Raw genomic sequence first — 20553 nt, 5'->3', positions numbered from 1 at the left:
AGAATTGCTTAAACATATTAAATAGAATTTCTCTGGGATCACTGCTAGTTCCCAAATTCCATAATACTAGTATTATTAATAGAAGACTTGGTTAAATAACATACTACAATATTTCTGTCGGATTCCTCATATTCACAACTGAGTGCTTGGGGATTCATAAAGGAGGAAGGGAAGGATTTATGCTTTCCTATGGTCTTTTCCTTCCGTCTCCTGATCAAGGCCACCATCGCAGACTTTGCCTCTTGAACCAGGATCCCCTCCAGCCTCCCCCACCGCCCCCACTCCCACCCCACCTCCCCCTCCAGCCCCTCCACCTCTTTGCCAAAACCTACCTCCCCTCCATCATTCTTTTTCCTGATTCCTACGTGTCCTTCAAGACTCATCCTGGCCATCGCCTCCTTCGAGAAGCCTCTCCCTCCCATCTCAGTTGCCACTCTAGGCCAATCTGTGTTTAAGACGATCGTCCTTTGAATTCTCGAAGAGTTTTTCCTTCTGGATTGCTAGTGTTAGTTTCCTTGCCTTTCTTTTGCCACACAAATTGTACAGTTCGTTGAGGTCATCTCTTTATTTATAGTGCCTCGCCTGAAATATGCCCGGCGTGTAACAGGCACACAATAAATATTTGATGAAGCGATGAATGCGTGAATCTTTTTAATCATTCAAAATCTAACAAGTCTTAATCCTTTGACATTTTGCAACTGTGGTGACTATTTTTTGTGAGATTGCATTTATCAGCAAACCTCGTGAAGTCGACTGCTCCACCTGCAGATCCAGTGTAATTTACACGCCACCCGAAGATTGCTGCCGGCCAAGGAGGGCCACGGAACAATGGAAGTGAACTTCAAATGGTAACACTACCTCACAGGCGCCACGAGATGGCAGCCGCAGCCCAGGAGCAGGCGGCTTCTGGCCTCTGACCCTGCCCTCACCCAGGAGCTCGGGTCTTTGGCCGGCGGCGGCCATGGTCCCCCTCCCAGCACCTGCACAGCTCCTCCCCAGGGACTCAGGCTTCCTGGAGGGTCCGATGTCCCTGAGTCACCCCCCAGAAGATGTCCCTTCCTCCTGGCTCCACTCTCACTGGCTCCTGTAAACTCTACAAGCCCCTTCAGGGGGCTCTTCAGGCCCCCACCCCTCCAGCCCCCACCCCACATTATAAAATTCCCTTTGCAGCAGACGCTCCTGAATCCCCCCTCACAGGACCTGGCCTGGCTGCTCCCTTAATTTGTAAGGGACCAAGAAAGGGGGTGTAATAGCTCCTTGGGTGTCCCCCCTCTGCCGCCACCCAAGGAAAGGAGGACATCTTGAGAACTGTCACGGACAAGAAGAAAGACGGATAGGTATAGACAAGGAAAAAGAGGGCCAGAAGAGACAAGAAGAAAGAGAGAAGCTGAGATGACGGTGGCTGGAGGGGAAGGCCTTAGTCACAGCCCTAGGCTCTGTGCAGATGCCTGAGCCAGCCGGAGGGACCGGGAGGGAGACGCCTTCAAGAGGACCAAGGCGCCGGACCGGGAGAGATGTGGGGCCATGGAACCCCATCTCGTTGGCTATGGTGCCCCCATGGAGCACAGGGGGGTCCTCTCTCCCACACCCACAGAACTGCCTTCCCTTTTACGTCCTCTATGTCCGTATCCGTCTTCTTTGCTCTTCCCTCGGGTACAGTCTGGGTCAGAAGCATCACTGGGGTGCTAATATCCTATTAGCATGTTCTCCAAAAGCGATGGTGTTTGGGTTTTTTACTTTCTTTTTTTTTTTTTTAAGATAGCGAGCTGCCATGATGGTTATGAAATCATAACAAAAAGGCATGGAAGCGGGGCGCCTTGGTGGCTTAGTCGGTTAAGCATCCGACTTCGCTCGGGTCACGATCTCATGGTTCATGGGTTCGAGCCCCGCGTCGGGCTCTGTGTTGACCGCTCAGAGCGTGGCTCCTGCTTCGGGTTCTGTGTCTCCCTCTCTCCCTGCCCCTCCCCCGCTCACGCTCCGTCTCTCTCTCTCTCTCAAAAAATAAACAAACATTAAAAAAAATTTTTTAAAAAGACATGGAAGCAAATAGTGTAAGAGACGGGGTGTCAACGCAGACACCCCCTCATTCGTCTTGCAGCCCCGCAGCCAATGGTACGCCCCTCCCTGCTTCCCTCCCCACATTAGGATCCAGCTCCCCATCTGGAGGGGCCCTGGCAGGAGCCACTCAGGGCCCCACGGCAGCTCCTAAGGGCTCAGAGACCTGCGGCCCGCCTGGGAGTCCCTATTAGGGAATCCCCACGACACAATGGGGGACGCAGGGAGCGGAGGATGGGAATGATCGCTGCACCCGGGGTCGCCAGTCGCAGTGACCCATCCTACCGGCACGACCGAGGACTGAGAAGCACATACCCAACGCGGACCTGCCTGTGTCACGGGGCTGCCATGAGGACCCCGTGGCACGTAGGCAAAAGGCCTCCATACGTTGTCAGTGTTCCCTCGGCCATTTGTCCCACACTAACCAGGTACCTCTTCCAGGCCAAGGCACCGTCCTGGGACCCCAGGCTACGGTGAACTGGAGATAAAGCCCTTGCAGAATGGAGGGAAATGCGTCACGGCATCGCGGAGGAGGCAGCCAGCCGAATCCAGAAGGCGGGGAGTTGGCTACGTCAGACAGCCTGGCATCTTCGGGAACCGAACGGTGTGGGCAAGAACAGGGAACGGCTGCCACAGAGGAAACGGAACTCGGGAGGCATCGCCAGAAGGGCTGGCGCTGGCCAGGATCCCGCTTTCTGGACACCTGACCATCAAAAGGTGGTTTGGAGACAACCAGGGGCGTGTGAGTGTGGATTGCGTGTTACCATTAAGTAGAGTGCTTACGTTTCACACGTGATCATGATGGCAGCTGTCAGCTGTAAAAAGAGCAAGGAAGGGAGGAAGGAAGTCCTCATCTGTTAAGAGATACAATCTCTACTTGCAGGGATTAACTACAGGACAAAGGTCTGGATTTGCTTATAACACTAAAATAAATGTAGGAGGGAGTTAAGCGGAACAGAAAAAGCGTTGATAATTGAGGCTGGACAGTGGGTATATGAGGGTTCGTTAGAGAACTGTTTTCCCCATTTTGGGGTATGCTAAACGTTCCTTATTTTTAAAATCTTTATTTATTTATTTTGAGAGAGAGAGAGAGAGAGAGAGCAGAAAAGGGACAGAGAGACAGGGAGACAGAGAATCTCAAGCAGGCTCCACACCATCCGCCCAGAGCCCGACACAGGGCTTGAATGTACGAACCACGAGATCATGACCTGAGCTGAAGCCAAGAGTCAGACACTCAACCGACTGAGCCACCCGGGCGCCCCTCCACAGTTTTTTTTATTTAAAAACGTGCACCAACAAGTTTTGGAGGACTGTGGCAGGACAGATGATCATCAAGAACAGAAGAAAGGCTGTGGATGCCCAGAGGAGGAGATGTGGACCCAAGGAGGGGGGCTTGGGGAAGTTAGAGAAGAGGTGAGACCAGATCGGGTCCAAGTGGGCAGAAGGGACATTCCAGGCAAGGAGAGCCCATGTGTATGGGCACAGAGGCTCCGGATGCTTCTATTAAGGTGACTGGATGATCCTGCTTTGCTTGGAACTGGCCTGGTTTAGCACTGGAAGTCCCCGTGCTGTGTCCCAGAGACCTGGGTGGCTGGTCACCCCACCAATCCCACCCTGGAGCATTGGGCTAGCCGGGCAAGAGGGAGCAGAGCTGAGCCGGAGCGGCTGGGAGCTTCAAGATGCAGGATAAGAGGGCTGAGGGCCATCACCCAGGCAACGCCAGGCCAGCTTCCTGCCCCTTGCGTAGCACAAAGTTACAGCATCTCTTTCTGCGGGGATGGCTGGAGTCCACTGCCCGGGGACCAAGCCGGCTTCTCACGCCTCCTCATCCGTCTCTCCGGCGATGAGGCTGCAGACAGCACGACTTCAACCCTGGACACTGTCTCCTGGACCCCAATCCCCCTTAATCTGCATACGTGCTTATATGTGCACATACATACACACGAGTGCACAGACCTACATGTATGTCATATACGTGCACAGACAACATTACATAGCTTTGTTCATTAAGCACTTGCTATGTGCATTTGCTTATTCAATCCTCACATAAACCCCCTGGGGTAGTCATGAGCACATCTACTTAATGAGTGAAGGAATCAAGGCTCAGAGAAGTTGAGTGACTCGTTCAAGGTCAAATATAAGGACAGCAACATACCTCACATGCCTACGTCAGAGGGCTCTGTGGGGCAAGCGGTGAATTATTACACATACAAAGCATGTCGACAAAAGTGCTCAGTAAGGGCCAATCTCGCCCACGACCATGTGACGCCATCTTTCCACACCCTGTGGACAGTGGAGGAAGCATAGGAGTCTGGACTCGGGGGAAGAAAATGAATGATTATTTGCGTTGCGGAATAATTCACCCCTGTGTGTCTTCACAAGAGAAACGGATCTTACACAGATTTGAGCGTAGAGGCGAGAGGCAGCGACAGAAGGGCATCCCCCAAAGCCTTCCGGTCAAGTTCCCAGGGACACTCACCCCCTGAGAAGACACCATGCGGCTCTCACGGTCTCTTGCCGTGTATTACACGGCCCGCCCGGCCATCTGTCTGGGGTCTTTCCAGTCTGGAAATTTCCTGTTCATGTCAGGTGTGCAGAATTCAAGATGGCAGACATGGAATATTCCCACGCCTGCCTCGGTCTTGCGTTTGCCAGCTCACTCCTGGGGGAGCCTCTACGGGGGAGCATGAGGGAAGCCCCCCAGTGTACTGGGGCCAGTGGCAAGGACCCTCCCCTACCCTGAGCCGCACAGCCAGTGTGGAGCAATGGCTGCTCCCATCCTCCAGTTAGTGGAGAAGGGCAGGGCCAGTCTGGCGCTCAGGGTCTTGGGCAATTTTGTCAACTTCTGGGTGCACTTCAGCACCTTGAGGGTGGCCAAGCCAACCCTTCGTAAGCAGCTTCTATAAGCCCAACTGCAGAGGTAGGAACACCGCCCCACCATTGCAAAGGCTGCCACCGTCTTCTTTCCATCACTAACACAAAAAGCCACAGGGGCATAACCGGTTCAGAGATGCCTGGGCCTGGGGTGGGTCCCATATGTCGTCAACATATGGCACCCACCCACAGGCACTGGGCGGGGGGGTGGGTTGGTTCCCAGAGGCGTCCCTGCCACCGTGGAACCGAGGACGTTAAATAAGCATACACCTGCCCTCTCTGACTTCCAGAACAAACAGAGCTCCCAGATCTCATTGTCACGGCCTGCCCCGTAGAGCGCGTGCAGAGCCTCTGAGCCCACCCTCTGGTAGCCCCATTGCCATCTCCTCCACCACAATCACGCAGTCCACCGACCCGGAAACTCCAGCTCTCCCGATTCCCGAGAAGCAGCCCTGCCCAGAGACCAACCGAAGGCACATCTCCTCCAAAACTTGAAGACAGACCGCACAGAAGCTTCATTAATTTTGCACAAGATTCGTCTAATAGTGGCTGAGCAGAGAGGAGACAAAGCCACCGGACGTTGCCTGTGCCAGCAGCCCGCCAAGGGTTAACCCATTAGCCCATATCCTGGTGAGCTCATCCCCACTGGAGCCTGCTCAGTGGCTGGGATTCACTGCTCACCAGCTCCTGGAGGGGGCCGGGGAGGCTTTCTCCAGGGCTGGGATGAACAACTTGAACAGAAACTCATTGCCGGGTGCCTCCCCCACCGTGCAAGCTGCCTCTGATTCCCAGGTTCACCGTCCTCTCCTGGGACCCTGAGGACAGTAAGTAAGGAGGGACTGGTCCCCTCTGCCCTTCCGTTTCCCCGGAGAAACGAGATGATTTTTCACTGTGCTTTAGAGCGTGTTCAGTCTTGGAACTGGAATTGGGAAGGCCGATGAGAATGAGGGGTAAAGGGGATGGGGGCTGTGCCTGGGGACGGGGGTGGGGGGGAAGCGGCCACCGGCAGGCTGGGGGGACCGCCCAGGGAGAGTGGTGGCAGGAGAGGAGGGGGCGCCCTGCTATGCACCTGGGAGAGCAGAAGCTGTGTGCAGACAGCTAGATGTACAGCATCCAGCCTTTACCCCTGGCAGCTGGGAGGGGCGGGGAGGGCCGGGCAGGGACCTCAGTCTCAAACCTGGGCAGAGGCGGGAACAAAATCGCCAGACGGCCAAGCGCCAGGCTGCCCTCAGCTCCCAGAGTGCACGGGCGGGACCTCACGCCCAGAATGTCCTCCTGTGCATCCCAGATATCAGACCTCGGCGTCTGCCCGTCCCTCCCTGCCGCAGGTGCGGCAGGCGCCGAGGGCGGGTGCCAGGGAGACACGGTGCGGCAAGCTGGCCGGGGCGGGCTTTGTCCCAAAAGGTGAAACCCGGACAGGAACGTGCAGGGTGAACGTGTGCCACGGGGACCAATCCTCCCCGTGAAAGCAGACGTTATCACCTGAGCTATTTTTTTCCACCTCGTTACTGGGCAGGGTCTGGATGCTGGCCCGGTGACACGAAGAGGGAGGTGAATGGCACTGTCTGGGTGGAGTATGGCCTTTGGGGAACTTCCCTTCCCAGAAGTGCTGTGAGCAGGTGACAGATGGGTGGCCGAGCCGTGGGGACAGCGGCAGCGCGTTCAGAAACGTTTGCTGTAGCCTCTACGTTATCAGCCCAGGCGCCGGGCCCCGCTCACCTCATCAGAAGGGGGTCACTGGTGGGGACTCCGGCGGAGAAAGAGAGCACGACCCTCCGTGTCTCAGGAATGTCACAGACAGACCCACGCTTGGGTCTTTCTCAGGAATAACCAATCGTGTTATTTCCGCCACTTGTATTTTGTGGCCTGCCCTCCCCCTCTTCTCCCACCGGGTGACCCTGCTCTCTGGCCCCAGCGTCCATCAAGGTGGGGGGAGGCCTCTCTCTGAGCTCTGCTTTCTGTCCTTACACTTCCCAGAATAACCCCAGCTCCTACCAGGGGAGGGACAGACAACTCCAGGCCCAAGCACAGCGGGGTCCCTTAGGAGGGTTCCGAGACCGCTTAGCAGGATGCCCAGCCCAGATCCAATTTCTCAAAAACAACAAAAGAAACTTTTGGTGTCTGTCTCACGTGGGATAACGCACATTCTTATACCCAAAAAAAAAAGCACTTGTTTTTTTTATCTGAAATTCAGATTTACTGGCACTCTGTCATTTTATTGGCGAAATCTAGCAATGTGATACTATGGACCGAGTTCTGGCACATTCAGAGAAGGGCGCGGCCAGCGAAGGGCCGAGGCGAGGATGTGCAGGAAGGCGCTGGTGGGAAGCCAGGAATGGGGGCAGCGAAGACGGGAGACGGGGAAAGACAGGGCTCCCATCTCTGACAAAGCATGGTCCAGGGTGTGGGGCCAGGCGGTTCTGGACCTTAGTTTCCCTATCTGTAAAATGGGAGGGATTAGGATAATGCTGCCCCCCGAGAGCCAGGAGGCAAAGGGACCAGGCGTTTTAGCTCCATCTGAGTGACAGTGGTGGGGACTCTGTGTCCTCTCCGGCAGCTCCGGCCCCTGCTCAGGGGCCCCGGCTCCAGCCCCTGGCCTCCTCGATGGCTCTACCCAGCACCGCCAGGCCTTACCCGGCACCCAGTGCAGCCACCACTGGACTTCAGTGTGCTGCCTGGGCCCCATTCCCAGTGTCCTCCCCACTCACCGTTCCCTCGGTTTGGAAAGAACATTGAAACTGTCCCCAGGCAGAGCAGGATAGGCTCGAACTCAGGCTCTGGAGCCACCCAGACTCCCAAACTCCCCTTCTGACCCTGGCTCGCTACTCACCACTGAGTAACTTTGGGCAAGCCACTTAACCTCTCTGATGCTTAGCTTCCTCACCATTGACAGATGCCAGTCCATTAGAGGCCGGGGGTGGGGGCGTGGACAGCATGCCCGCCTGGCCCTTCACAGCCGCCTCAGCGCCCCCCCCCCCCCCCCCGCTTTGCCAATCCCACCCTACCAGCCCCGCTCAGGTCAGGAGGTGTCGTTGACAACAATCGGGTGGAAGAAACAGGACTGGGCACTTGATGCTGGCCAGTTCTCACCTTCCCCGCCCCCACGGTCCCAACCAGAGACGGGATAGCAAGCAAATTCGCAGGGTGAGCTCCACTTGCCGGCAAAACCCTCTCCTCTTTCTCCTGCCAAAGCTCCCCTGCTTTTTGAATCATTTAACTTAACAAGCGTCTGCTGTGTCCCCAGACTCAGCAAAGCACCGAGCACTGAGCGAACCTGCTGGAGAGCGTAAGGAGTTGAGAAAGCCCCGGCCCCAGCCCCTCAAGGGATCTGGGAGGGGACGGAATGCTCTCAGTCCCAAAGAAGGTACAGACACTGTCTGCTCACCTCCAGGGCACTAATTCACTCACTTCCCTTCCAACCTCCATTCCCTACATTTCAGACGCTCAGGGAATCTGCTGGATGACAAGTATTTGGTCCTTATTATCCGGGACACTCACTGCCGCTCACCAGCTCGCATAATACACACACACACACACACACACACACACACACACACACACACACGGCACCAGACCATTTGCACGTTGGCGGATGAATAGGTGACCTCATGAGAAAAAGCCCAAATCTTCCAGCCAGTTCTCTCCCCTCTCGCTGGAGACATCTCTTCACCTCATTTGTCAGAGACACCACTGAGCGAGCAACTATGCGCAGAAGAGTGAAGGAACGCGCACGCCCTGAGCTCCTCTGCAGGGAGGGAGACTGGCTTCCTAGAATCTAGCAGAGGACAGCACATGGGAGTTGTCGCAAAGCATTGTGGTGTAGGTGAGCACTGTTTGCGGAGTACTGCATAGCAACCTGGGGGATACGAGGTCAACAGCCCCACGCGGAAATGACACATGTAGACGGGGTCTCCGAATAAGTGCACCATCACGAGCACGTAGTAGATGAGTAGACCAGCTCTAACAAGATTAAGGGATGGTCCTGTGGGTCCCTCCCTCCTGGAGAAGATCATTGAGGCCACCGGACCCAGTCTTTGCTCCATCCAGGGCCCCCTGGCTCACTGCAAGTCTGTGTTTCCCCTCAAGGGATGGTGTCTTTCCAGAAACAAGGTGGACAAACTCTTAGCTCGCTCTCTCTCGCTCATCTGCATTTTCTGTCCCAATTCCTAATTTCTCCAAGAAGCACCTTCTCTACCTTTCTGGATTTCCTCTTCATCAGTATCAGTTATACAGTCTTTCCTGTAAGAGCCAAGTGGCTCCCACACCTTCCAGATCTCCCTATAACATCTCCACCCTATTCTGGGGTCATTTTGCCTCTGCCCACACCTCTCATTTTCCTGGGTAACATGTTTCACCCTATCTATCTATCTCTCTATCTATCCATCCATCCATCCATCCATCCATCCATCCATCCATCCACTCTATCTATCTATCTATCTATCTATCTATCTATCTATCTATCCATCCACTCTATCTATCTATCTATCTATCTATCTATCTATCTATCTATCTACCTATCTCTCCATCCATCCATCCATCCATCCATCTTATCTATCTATCCATCCATCCATCCATCTATCTATCCATCCATCCACCTTATCTATCCATCCATCCATCCATCCATCCATCCATTTTATCTATCTATCTATCTATCTATCTATCTATCCATCTATCTTTCTATTTAGAGAGCACACGAGTGGGGGTGGGGTAGAGAGACAGAGAAAGAGAGACAGAGAGAGAATCCCAAGTAGGCTCTACATCCAGCCCAGCACAGAGCCAGACATGGGGCTCCAAGTCACAACTCTGAGATCATGACCTGAGCCGAAATCAAGAGTCGGCTGCTCAACCAACGGAGCCAACCAGGCACCTGCTTCTTTCTTGCTCACACCCATTTGCTGGATCCCCACATTCCATCATTCGGCCTCAACCCTTATCGACATTCTGCCATTCTCGGTTCAGCTGTATTTCCACCTACTCCCTACCATGACCCATCAATTATTTTTAGGGTTTTAATGGTCCTTTTATCTGTGGGGTGCAATTTACACACACGGAAACGCACAGGTCTTAGTGTGCTACATGGGCAAAAGGGCTCCCCCCGCCACGAAACTCACACCAACACCACGCACAGAACATTTCCGTTCGCTCCAGGGAAATCCATTAGTTCCTTCCTGCAATTCCCTTCCCTACAATGACTGTTTTGAGTTTGTCGCCTTCAATTCGTTCTTAGAAGCTCCCAGAATGTCCTATAAATGGAAATATACAACATATGTCCTCTTTCATAAATCTGATTTCTTTCACCCGGCATGTCTATGAGACTCATCCATGCCTCATGTGTCTCAAAAGTTTTGTTCCTTTTCCTTGTTCGTTCCTTTTTATTGCCTGGCATTCCGCTGTATGGATCCGCGCTTTGCTGTTGGGTTGTTTCTGGTTGGGGCGCTGTGGGCAAAGGTCCTGTATGAATATTCTTACACAAGTCATTGGTAGGCATAGGCTTTCATGTCTCTTGGACAAATAATTAGCTGGGGGTGGAACTTCTAGGAGGAATAAGGTAGGTGTGCGTTTAACTTCATAAGAAACTCCCAAGCCTGTTTTCCAAAGTGCACCTGCCATGTTTTGTCCCCGCCATCAGCATACAAGAGAGTTCTGATTGCTCCCCGGTTCACCGTTTTAAATACTAACCATTCTAGTGAGCGTGTGGCTGTATCTCCTGGTGGTTTTAATTTGCATGTCCCTGTTGAGTATCAGCAGCGAGCACTTTTTCATGGGGTTCTTGTCCATCTGTTTACCTCCCTTTGTAATGGTATGTCTAAATATTTTGCCCATTTTATTTATTTTTTTTAAATATTTTTTAATGTTTATTCATTTTTGAGAGAGAGACAGAGCTTGAGCGGGGGAGGGGCAGAGCGAGAGGGAGACACAGAATCGGAAGCAGGCTCCAGGCTCTGAGCTGTCAGCACAGAGCCGGACGTGGGGATCGAACTCGAACCATGAGGTCAAGACCAGAGCTGAACTTGGACGCTTAACTGACTGAGCCACCCAGGGGCCCCTCTTCTCAGTGGCTTTTAATGAACAGGAGTTTTCAGTCACGATGAGGTCTTACTTGGTTAAGATTTCGTTCTTGGTTATTGCCTACTCTACCCTGAGGACGCTCACCTGCCTCCAGATCACAACGGTGTTCTCCTCTGTTTCCTCCTAGAATCTTTACAGTTTTAGCTTTTATGTTCAGGTTCTACCCGTGATCTGTCTCAGATTAATTTTTTTGTTGATGCGGTGGGGTGGGGTCGAGTTTCATTTTTTTCCCTTTGGAACATCAGTTGGTCCACACTGTTTGTCCAAAGGACTTTCTTTTCCCAGTTGAATTGCTCCTGTTGTCAAAAGGCATTTGTCCTTGGTTATCGTCTAGCTTGCTGGGTCAGTTGCTAGAGACCGTGGCCTGACGTCCTAAAAGTCAGACTTACAGATACCAGGTTGGCTTCCTGGGATGATTCCTGCAGACTGTGGGTCAGAGTTCTGATTTTATGTGTGGTCTGGTCATTGTCTATATGTATATTCAGACTCCCATTATCATAAGCTTTTGCAAACATACACAAAATTAGAGAGGTAGTATTATAATGAACTTCTAGATAGCCACCACCCAGATTTAATAATATTAAGCATTTTGTCATATTGCATCCAGAGTTTAATGTTTTTGTGTGAATCACAGCATCATAGCATTTCTCCCCTGTATGATGTTTCAAGACGCATCTCCGTATCTTTAAGACATTTGCTTTTGGGGGCGCCCTGGGTGGCTCAGTGGGTTGAGTGTCCAACTTTGGTTCATGTCATGTTCTCGCAGTTCACAAGTTCGAGCCCCGTGTCAGGCTCTGTGAGGACAACTCAGAGCATAGATACTGCTTTGGATTCTGTCTCTCTCTCTCTCTCTGCCCCTCACCCACTCACGCTGTCTCTCTCTCAGAAATAAATAAACATTAAAAAAAATTTAAGACATTTGCTTTTGTGTCCACAATAGCGTTACCAAATACAAATTCTTATTTTTTAATTGTTTTAATTTTTATGTTTATTATTTTTGCGACAGAGAGAGTGCAAGTGGGGGAGGGGCAGAGAGAGGGGGACCGAGGATCCGAAGCGGGTTCTGTGCTGACAGCAGCAAGCCCGATGCGGGGCTCGAACTCACGAACTGCAAGATCATGACCTGAACAGAAGTCAGATACTCAAGCAACTGAGCCACCCAGGCGCCCTGCAAATACAAATTTTTAATTCTTAGTGTCATCTAACCCAATCCAAATTCAAACTTCCTTAAAATTATCTCCAAATGTCTTTATATAATGGGTCTGTTCTAGTCAGAATCCAAAAAGGGGAACATGTTGCCCTTAGTTACGCCTTTTAATTATCTCTGTTTAAACATTTTATTGCTACTTAATGTGCACACAGAAAACTAGTCATATCATGAATATACAGCACAGACACACCCATGTAACCCGCGGTAGCCAGACCAAGAATCAGAACATTACAGCACCCCAGAGGTTTCCATTGTGTCCCCCACCCGCTACCCCCACCAAAGGGAACCACTATCCCTAACTGCAAATAGCACAGATTTTGAATTTTATGTAAATGAAATCTCATGTTATGTAAATGGGGTTTTATGTAAACGGAGGTGTGTCTGGCTTCTCTCGGTCAGTGTTGTGTTTGGAGATAAGTGCATGTTCGTTCGTGCTTGGGCTTGTCAGCTCGTGATTCTTTCCTTCTCGTGGCTGTGTGGTCCCAATCCAGGGAGCCATCTTGGCGCCAGCCTGCAGCCTGCCCAACCCCAATTGTGTGACTAAGTCTGCCTCCTGATGCTCCAAACATGGTCTCCAGGTTAGAGGGACCCATCCTCCCTTCTCAGATGGCTGCTCTGAGGGCTGAGCCCCACATTCAAATCTCTGGTGAGTCCAGAAGCCCCGGCATCTCCGGCCTTCCTTCCACTGTCTCCTCTGCCAGCCCAACTTTGGGGCCTCAGTCCTGGTCCACCTCTGAGATGTCAAGGACATTAAAGGTGGGTGTGTTCGTTTTGGGTGGGGGGTTGCTGTACTAAATTACCACAGACTCAGTCACTTAAAACAACGAAAGTTTATTCTCTCATGGTTCGGGAGGTCAGAGTACAAAATCAAGGTGACGTCGCAGCTGGTTCCTTCCGGAGGTTCTGAGGGAGAAGCCATGCCATGCCTCTCTCCTCGCTTCTGGCCACTGCTGCAATCCTCGGCTGTCCTTGGCCTGTGGAAGCATCACTTCGACCTCTGCCTCCGTCTTCAGGAAGGCTTCCCTCTGTATGTCAAATTTTCCTCTCCTTCCTCTTAGAAGGACGTGGTCATTGGACTGGTCTCTTTGAGAATGATCTCCTCTGCAGACCCTTGCCTTAATTACACCTGCAAAGACCTTTTATCCAAATAAGGTCACATTCTGAGGTTCTGGGTGGACAATTCAACCCACTGCAGGGAGGCAGGGAGCCCCAGCATCCAAAGGCAGCACCCTTTGGGCTGGATCTTCAACGCCAAGCGGTGGAAATGACTACCCAGAGAGAAAATCCTACTGGGGACGTCAATACATCCACATAAGAAACCAGGCTGCACTAACCAGCACAAAGTCCCCTCGCTAGGACCTCATAATGCGCTCTGTGATGCCCCTCCTTACCCCCAGCCCGTAGGGGAAAAGATCACTTTACAAACAGCTGCGTGGCTTATGCAAAGAGACCACAGGACCCAAGGGGAAGGGAACACCTGGGCGCCTTTACTTACAAAAGCACATCCGCCATATTCTTCAAAGTCGTTGGACACAGAGATCCAAATAGCCCTTCTCTAGATGAGCGTACATGAACGTGAATATCTATACTCTGAAGGCAAGGCAATTTTATGGCTCATATTTCCTCCGTGGCAAAGGGGAGGGGTCTATGACCGCTTGTGGTAGGAAGGGGGAGCATTATGGTTCGGGGACGTGGGGGACAACACCAGGTCCAGTGGTTCAGGCCTGAGCTGCTGCAGGGGTGAGGGAGGATGGGAGGTGAGGGATTAAGTTTGAGATGAGCACTGGGAGGGAAGCGTTGGAGGAGAAACCATTCACTCAGTGACGCTGCTGTTTGTGAAAGAGCCTTGATAAAGAGGAGTTCCAGAGTGTTCCAAGCTCTGGACACCATCTCCTTTATCCCAAGTTGCCTTTCCTTTCTCTCTCTCTTTTTTTTTAAGTTTATATTTATTTATTTTGAGAGAGAGATGGAGAGCAATCGGGGGGAAAGACAGAGAGACAGAGAGAGAGAGAGAGGGAGGGAGAATCCCAAGCAGGCTCTGCACTGCCAGCACAGAGTCCGATGCGGGACTTGAACCCACGAACCGTGAGATCATGACCCGAACCAAAATCAAGAGTCGGATGCTTAGCCAACCGACTGAGCCACCCTGGGGCCCCTATCCCAAGCTACCTTTCACCCAGGGGCCAATACCATGATTTCCAGACATGCACCCCTCTCCGTATTTGGGTCTGACTCACCCTATTTGGTGGGGGGAGCCCACTGTGACTGGGATGAACTGCCCACCTTCCCCAACACACCTTTTGCTGCTGGAAATTGCTCTCTGGTGCCCCACTCACACAGAGTAAACCTGATTTGAGTGGGGCCTGATCCAACAGGACACAGAAGAAGAGGTCGGAGGAAGAGTCTCGGGCCACCTGGAGGAGGGAAAGGGCGGGAGCTGAGGACCAAAGACGGTGGATCCAAGGAGGGAGGAGAGCAGGGGCTGGAGAGAGGGCTGCTTGGAGAAAGTGGCCCCAGGCAGGCAGGGGCCCTGCAGAGAACAGACGGAGAGTCTGTGGCTCTGGGGACCTGGGAGGACAGAGTGGCCAGCACGGTCCTAGAGCTTCGCTCTGCCTGGACTTCATGCGGGGAGGCTCCGGGCTCTGCCAGGAAGAACGGAGACGAGCAGTGCCGTAAAGAAACGCGGATTTAGGGGCGCCTGGGTGGCTCAGTCGGTTAAGCATCCGACTCTTGGTTTTGGCTCAGGTCATGATCTCACGGGTCATGAGATCCAGCCCCACCCCTGCACTGACAGGGCAGAGCCTGCTTGGGATTCTCTCTCTCTCCCCCTCTCTCTCTCTCAAAATAAATAAACATTACAAAAAAGTGGTGGATTTGTGCTCAGGATCATCGGGAGGGAGGGCGGAAGCAGAAAGGAAGTTGTCCTCTGACTTGCTCGCTCCCCGATGGGGATGTCGCATCTCTAGGGCACGAACCCTGCACCAGACCCTCTGGAGGCGAGTCAAGGACAGGAATCCGGGCGGTGACGGTGACTCGGTGAAGACCTCCCCTCCCCGCCCCCCCGGTTCTCCCAGCCTCCCCTTCCTCCCACACACAAAAAGTACCTAAAATACCAGGAAAAGTATCTAAATCCAGCCATTCATGCCTTAGTGCCTTATTGCAAATACATAGGCATTGGCACTCGAACTTGATAAAGCTTTTTTTTTTTTTTTTTTTTTTCGAACGGAAGGTTTTAATGCTGTGTTCAAGGCCCCTGAGCTAGCACAGCTCTGGTGGAAAGCTTTGGCTTTCCAGGTAAGTGGTGCCTCTCGGAAGCTCCAGAACTGCTCTGCACAGGTGACCAGCCAGGGGAGGAGAGGGCTCTGGTGACCGAGAGGTACACACACGGGTTCTGGATGCGAAATCCAAACAGGTGGTGGGATCGACTCCACTCCTTTACCCGCTAAAGAATGAGAAGGTAGGAATCTGATTTGATGTAACTCATGAGGAGGGTGGGGAAAGGGGGCATTTAGATATCAAAAAGGTCACACTCTGAGCCCGGGGCATGACTGTCCAGTGCTGAAAAAGCACATAAAATCCTGGGCCGTGCTGTTCTCCAGTCCATACACAGTCTGGTGTTTTAAGAGCAAGAGAGGGGTGCCTGCGAGGCTCAGTCGGTTAAGCGTCCGACTTCTGCTCAGGTCACGATCTCACAGTTCGTGGGTTCGAGTCCCACGTCGGGCTCTGTGCTGACAGCTCAGAGCCTGGAGCCTGCTTCGGATTCTGTGTCTCCCTCTCTCTGCCCCACCCACCGCTTGTGCTTTGTCTCTCTCTCTCTCAAAAACAGATAAACATGGGGGCGCCTGGGTGGCGCAGTCGGTTAAGCGTCCGACTTCAGCCAGGTCACGATCTCGCGGTCCGTGAGTTCGAGCCCCGTGTCGGGCTCTGGGCTGATGGCTCAGAGCCTGGAGCCTGTTTCCGATTCTGTGTCTCCCTCTCTCTCTGCCCCTCCCCCGTTCATGCTCTGTCTCTCTCTGTCCCAAAAATAAATAAAAAATGTTGAAAAAAAAATTTTTTTTAATTAAAAAAAAAACAGATAAACATTAAACAATTCTTTAAAAAAAAAAAAAGGAAAAAAAAAGAGTAAGACAAAAAGCACGCCAGGGAGTGGTTTCTTATTTATGTGGATCTCGTCTGACTTTCTTTTTGGCTTTAGCCCAAAGCCAGGCATCGCCCTCCGCTGAGAGCCAGGCTGCAGACGGATGCTGAGAACAGGAAGGGCGTGTGAGGACCGCTTTGGCTTCACCCCTGCTTCTAACTGTTGCGGGTACCGGGTGCCCAGTCCCGAGGAGCCGTGACAATGGAGGCTCTCCCCAGGGCCCTGGAGGTCGAGGAGAAGTCTCCGGAATCCAAGGACCTGCTGCCCAGCCAGACCGCCAGCTCCCTGTGCATCAGCTCCAGAAGTGAGTCTGTCTGGACCGCCACCCCCAGGAGTAACTGGGAAATCTACCGTAAGCCCATCGTCATCATGTCGGTGGGGGGCGCCATCCTGCTCTTCGGCGTGGTCATCACCTGCCTGGCCTACACCCTGCACCTGGGCAACAACAGCCTTAAGGTCCTTAAGATGATAGGGCCCGCCTTCCTGTCGCTGGGACTCATGATGCTGGTGTGCGGGCTCGTGTGGGTGCCCATCATCAAAAAGAAACAGAAGCAGAGACAGAAGTCCGTTTTCTTCCAGAGCCTCAAGTCCTTCTTCCTGAATCGCTGATGGCGGCCAACAGCTCTGTTCTCCCTGTCGCCCCGCCCCCTCCACCGGGAGGAGATCTGACAAGGACATCAACATCCCCATCTTCTTGGGGGTGGGGCTAGCCATAAAGCAGACCAGCGAAGCCTCTTCCTGGCCCTGCGGGGAAGAGCTCAGGGCTCCGAGTGCAGCTGGAGGGGGCTGCTGGCTGTGTCTCATTTAGGCTCTCTGTAACTGCCCTGCCTCCCCTTAGACGCTGGCCACAGGCATCCCCTTTCAAGGCTCACTCCCTGCTCCTGCATCCAGGTACCAGCCATCTAACTCTCTCCGCAGAGCGCTATGCATGTTGGGAAATTCCTCCGGCCAGGCCGTGCCCCAAGGAGAGCCTCCTGTTTCTGCATCTGAGTGCCTGAGCTGGATTCGCCCATTTGCACCCTTCTGGGACCCAAACTGACCGGTGGAGGTCCCTCTGAGTGCCTGAGCTGGATTCGTCCATTTAAACCCGAACTGACTGGTAGAGGTCCCTCACAGAAGAGCCAGAAGACTGGTCTGGCTCCCTGTGTTCACCAGCCCCAGCTCTCTCTGTGGGCAAGATACTGATTGGCATTTCAAGAGACGAGACGAGTCACATGTATAAAACACGGCGAAGAGTGAACAGTAAGGGTGGCCAGGGAGAAACGCTTTGGAAGAAGGCGCGTCCCCCCTCCCCCGACCCCAGAAAAGGCGCTGGGAGTCAGCCAGCTGAGGAAATTTAACTCCGGGTTATAGAGTTTTTACATCAGAGGCCGTGTGGGCTGGACTGGGGGTGCCACAGTTTGACCTTCTAGCTCCCCTGTGAACTTGACAATTAGCCAAGCAAAAGTGCATGTTGCCCTGACTCCCCCTTTCCCCGTCTACCCGGCCCCACCCCCAATTCTAGGACAGCAAGACAGAGACCGCAGAGGGATTCTGTAAGATTGTTCTGTCCTTCACCTCCATCGAGGACCAGAGACCATGTGCCGCACCTGAACGATCTGTGGGTTTCCAGAGAGAGAGGATTTGCTTTAGAAAAATCCCAATGTCTGGTCTCCCTGCCTATAGCCACCGAAGGAGCGAACATTTACTGGGCGCCCTTCTCCGGGGCCAGGCCCTGGGATGACAGACAACCGGCCAGACAACTTCATTCTAAAGCGAGACATATGGCCAGGCCGAGGTGCGGCTGCAACACCCGTGCTGGGTGCGCTATGGGGGAAACGTGGCAGGTGCAGGAACACAGAGGGGGCATCTCGCCCAGACAGGGGAGAGGACGGAGGGATTGCGGGACTGTGCCATTGGAATGGAGGACAACAGGAAAGATTAGAGCTAGCAAAGGGAGCGGGGGGCGGGGGGAGGCAATTTGGGGGGCAAAAGTCCGGGTGGGGGAAGGGGGAGGGGAGGGAGCTTAACGAAATTAGGCAACTGCACGGCAACTTCCTGCCTCTTGGCCTGCTTCCCACCTGCTTCCCATCTGCCTTAGTGCAGCCTCTCCAGGGGCCACAATGAGGCCACAGACTGGAAGGGGGTTTCCAGGGGGTCCACCAAGCAGAGAGCACCCATGAGGTAAGCGCTCCCCAAATCTGGGGCTTAGGGTGAGCAGGGGCTCTTAAGTGACAGACCAGGAGGCTGCCCTGGGCCGGGCCAGAGGTCCAGTGGAGAGCACGGATAACGAGGTATGAAGGGAGGGCAGCCTCTCTAGGGTTTCTGGGCCCTGCTCCCCTGTCACCATGGCAACCCCCCCCCCCCCCCAACAAGCCTCCAGTACTTCCATCCTCTGTGGTAGTTCCAGATGCAGAGTCAGAACCTCACCTAGTTCCTTCTGCATCATGGGAAACTCCATGGAGGCAGGTACCTGTCCCAGGGGGCCACCCCTGCCCCACCCACCTGAGAAGCCAGAACTTGGGGGGGTCTGTGGCCTTTGGGGCTTCACCCAAAACGACCATGTGTCTCATTCGGACAGCGTAGCCAGGTCCTCCAGCTGAACTGTCCCCTGCATAAGGCGGTCAAGTCCCGTGTGGGGTGCACTGCAAGTGCTTTGTCCTTAACTGTCGTTCTAGTGCCTCGAGTGACAGGGCTTACAGGCCATCTAGCCGCCTTTCTCTGGCCTGAATGCAGATTCCGCAGCGGCCCTACACTATCACTCTCGCCTCCCCTGATGCTTTCTTACGTGAGAGTAAACAGGACGGGCTCTCAGCTCGCTCACTGGGAATCCACACTCCCTGTGTCTCCCTACGTCCGCCCCAAAGCTCGTGGTCTGGGCGCAGCTGTGGTAGAGAGGCCCATGCGGAGGCTACTGTTGTGTACGTCTTGCTGGGAGTCTGGGGGCAGCCATGACTCCAGGAAGTATCCAAGGTCTGGGCTCACCTGGAAGTTTCCAGCAATGCTTGCCCACGCGCCCTGCCCCTTAAGCTAGCATCTCAGCAAGAATAATGAGGAAACATCCCCCGAGCATCACTCATCACCACTGGGATCCCCGCACATGGGCGTGGACCAGGGAACATGGCAGCATCACGCTGAGGGGCTTTTGCCAAAGGCCATCGCCGCATGGGACGCTGGGGCGTCTGCGCAGCTGGTCTGGAATGTGGCCCAGGCCAGGCGCCGCATTTCTCGGGGAAAGCATCTCCACCGAGACTCTTCCGGTGCCCGTGGATCGGAGGACGGGACCGGCATCCACGTGTCTCTGCTCCGCGGACTGTACCCTTCCACCCACAGCTGTTCTGTTCGGGAGATTTTGTTTTAATCTGAGTCCTTAAAGGAACTGATGTAATGTTGAATCGTGCGCTCTTTCTCGGTGTCCCCTGCGTTTTCATTCTGTCCCACCCGGAGTCCCAAGACTGTCCCCATGGGTCCTCGCCGCCCCCCCCCCCCCCCGCTGCTCCCCGCCAGGAGCTGATAGCCCCTCTCTGAGACGCTGAGGTCGCAGACAGAGCGAACGCTCCTGACTCTTTCTTTCCGCACAAGCCCATCACTGAGACCAAAAAGAGATATGGGAAAAGAACCTTCCGGGATGAATCAGCGGGGCCAGGGTGAGGCAGGCGGCGACCTGGGGGTCAGCCTGTCGACGTCGCCGTGAACTCAGGACAGCGAGCACAGGAAGGGGGCACGTGGCCTCCCTCTGCCTCCTAAGTCCTTCTTCCTCCCTCCCGGCCCAGCCTCTTCTGCTTCTCTGGGTCTTACAACCTGGCCCTCTGCTACTTGGCCCCCACACCAGATTCACCGTGTCCTTGATGTCCTGCCTGCCTTGTCCTTAACGGGAGAAGAAAGGCCGGCTCTGGGTCTAGATGAACACGCAGTGATGGATTCCTCTCTCGGTTCCTGCAGCATCGCCAGACTCACAACACCTCGTCCCCGCCTGTCCCTGCTCCCCCCCACGCCCATCACTTTGTCACTATCTCCAGAGGTGACTGGAAAACTATACCCCACAACCCCTGAACGTGTCTGATATGAGGTGTGCATGAGGGGACTGCCCGAGCACGTGCCTGGTGAAGTTTCCGGGCTGTGGGGTGCGTCAGGGGAGGGCTCTGAGAAGGGGCAGGGGGAGCGGGTAAGTGCAGTTGGCAAGGACACTCTGGAGCGGGGTCTCTGAAGAGCAGAGGAAGGACCCAGG

At 53.8% G+C, this 20553-nt stretch overlaps 2 protein-coding genes across 4 annotated transcripts in view; one reads left to right on the top strand and one right to left on the bottom strand.

Annotated features, from left to right (window-relative positions):
* ADPRM (ADP-ribose/CDP-alcohol diphosphatase, manganese dependent) overlaps positions 1-20553 on the bottom strand; it is a 293493-nt gene that overhangs the window by 164459 nt on the left and 108481 nt on the right. The gene's annotated exons all lie outside the window — the stretch shown is intronic.
* On the top strand, positions 5191-18289 carry PIRT (phosphoinositide interacting regulator of transient receptor potential channels). 2 transcript variants are annotated; one of them, XM_086686035.1, is made up of 3 exons: positions 5191-5753; positions 12700-12964; positions 16404-18289. In XM_086686035.1, exon 3 carries the CDS (start codon positions 16548-16550, stop codon positions 16953-16955), a length of 408 nt encoding a protein of 135 aa, XP_086542161.1. In that variant the 5' UTR covers positions 5191-5753; positions 12700-12964; positions 16404-16547; the 3' UTR covers positions 16956-18289. The 2 variants fall into 2 exon arrangements, with proteins under 2 accessions (XP_086542161.1, XP_086542160.1); XM_086686034.1 differs by lacking the exon at positions 12700-12964 and having other exon boundaries at positions 5192-5753.

The sequence above is a fragment of the Puma concolor genome, chromosome E1 (genome assembly GCF_028749965.1).
Source record: "Puma concolor isolate L17-30 chromosome E1, mPumCon1.1.hap2, whole genome shotgun sequence".
NCBI lineage: Eukaryota > Metazoa > Chordata > Mammalia > Carnivora > Felidae > Puma > Puma concolor.
This window is presented reverse-complemented; position numbering and strand designations above follow the sequence as displayed.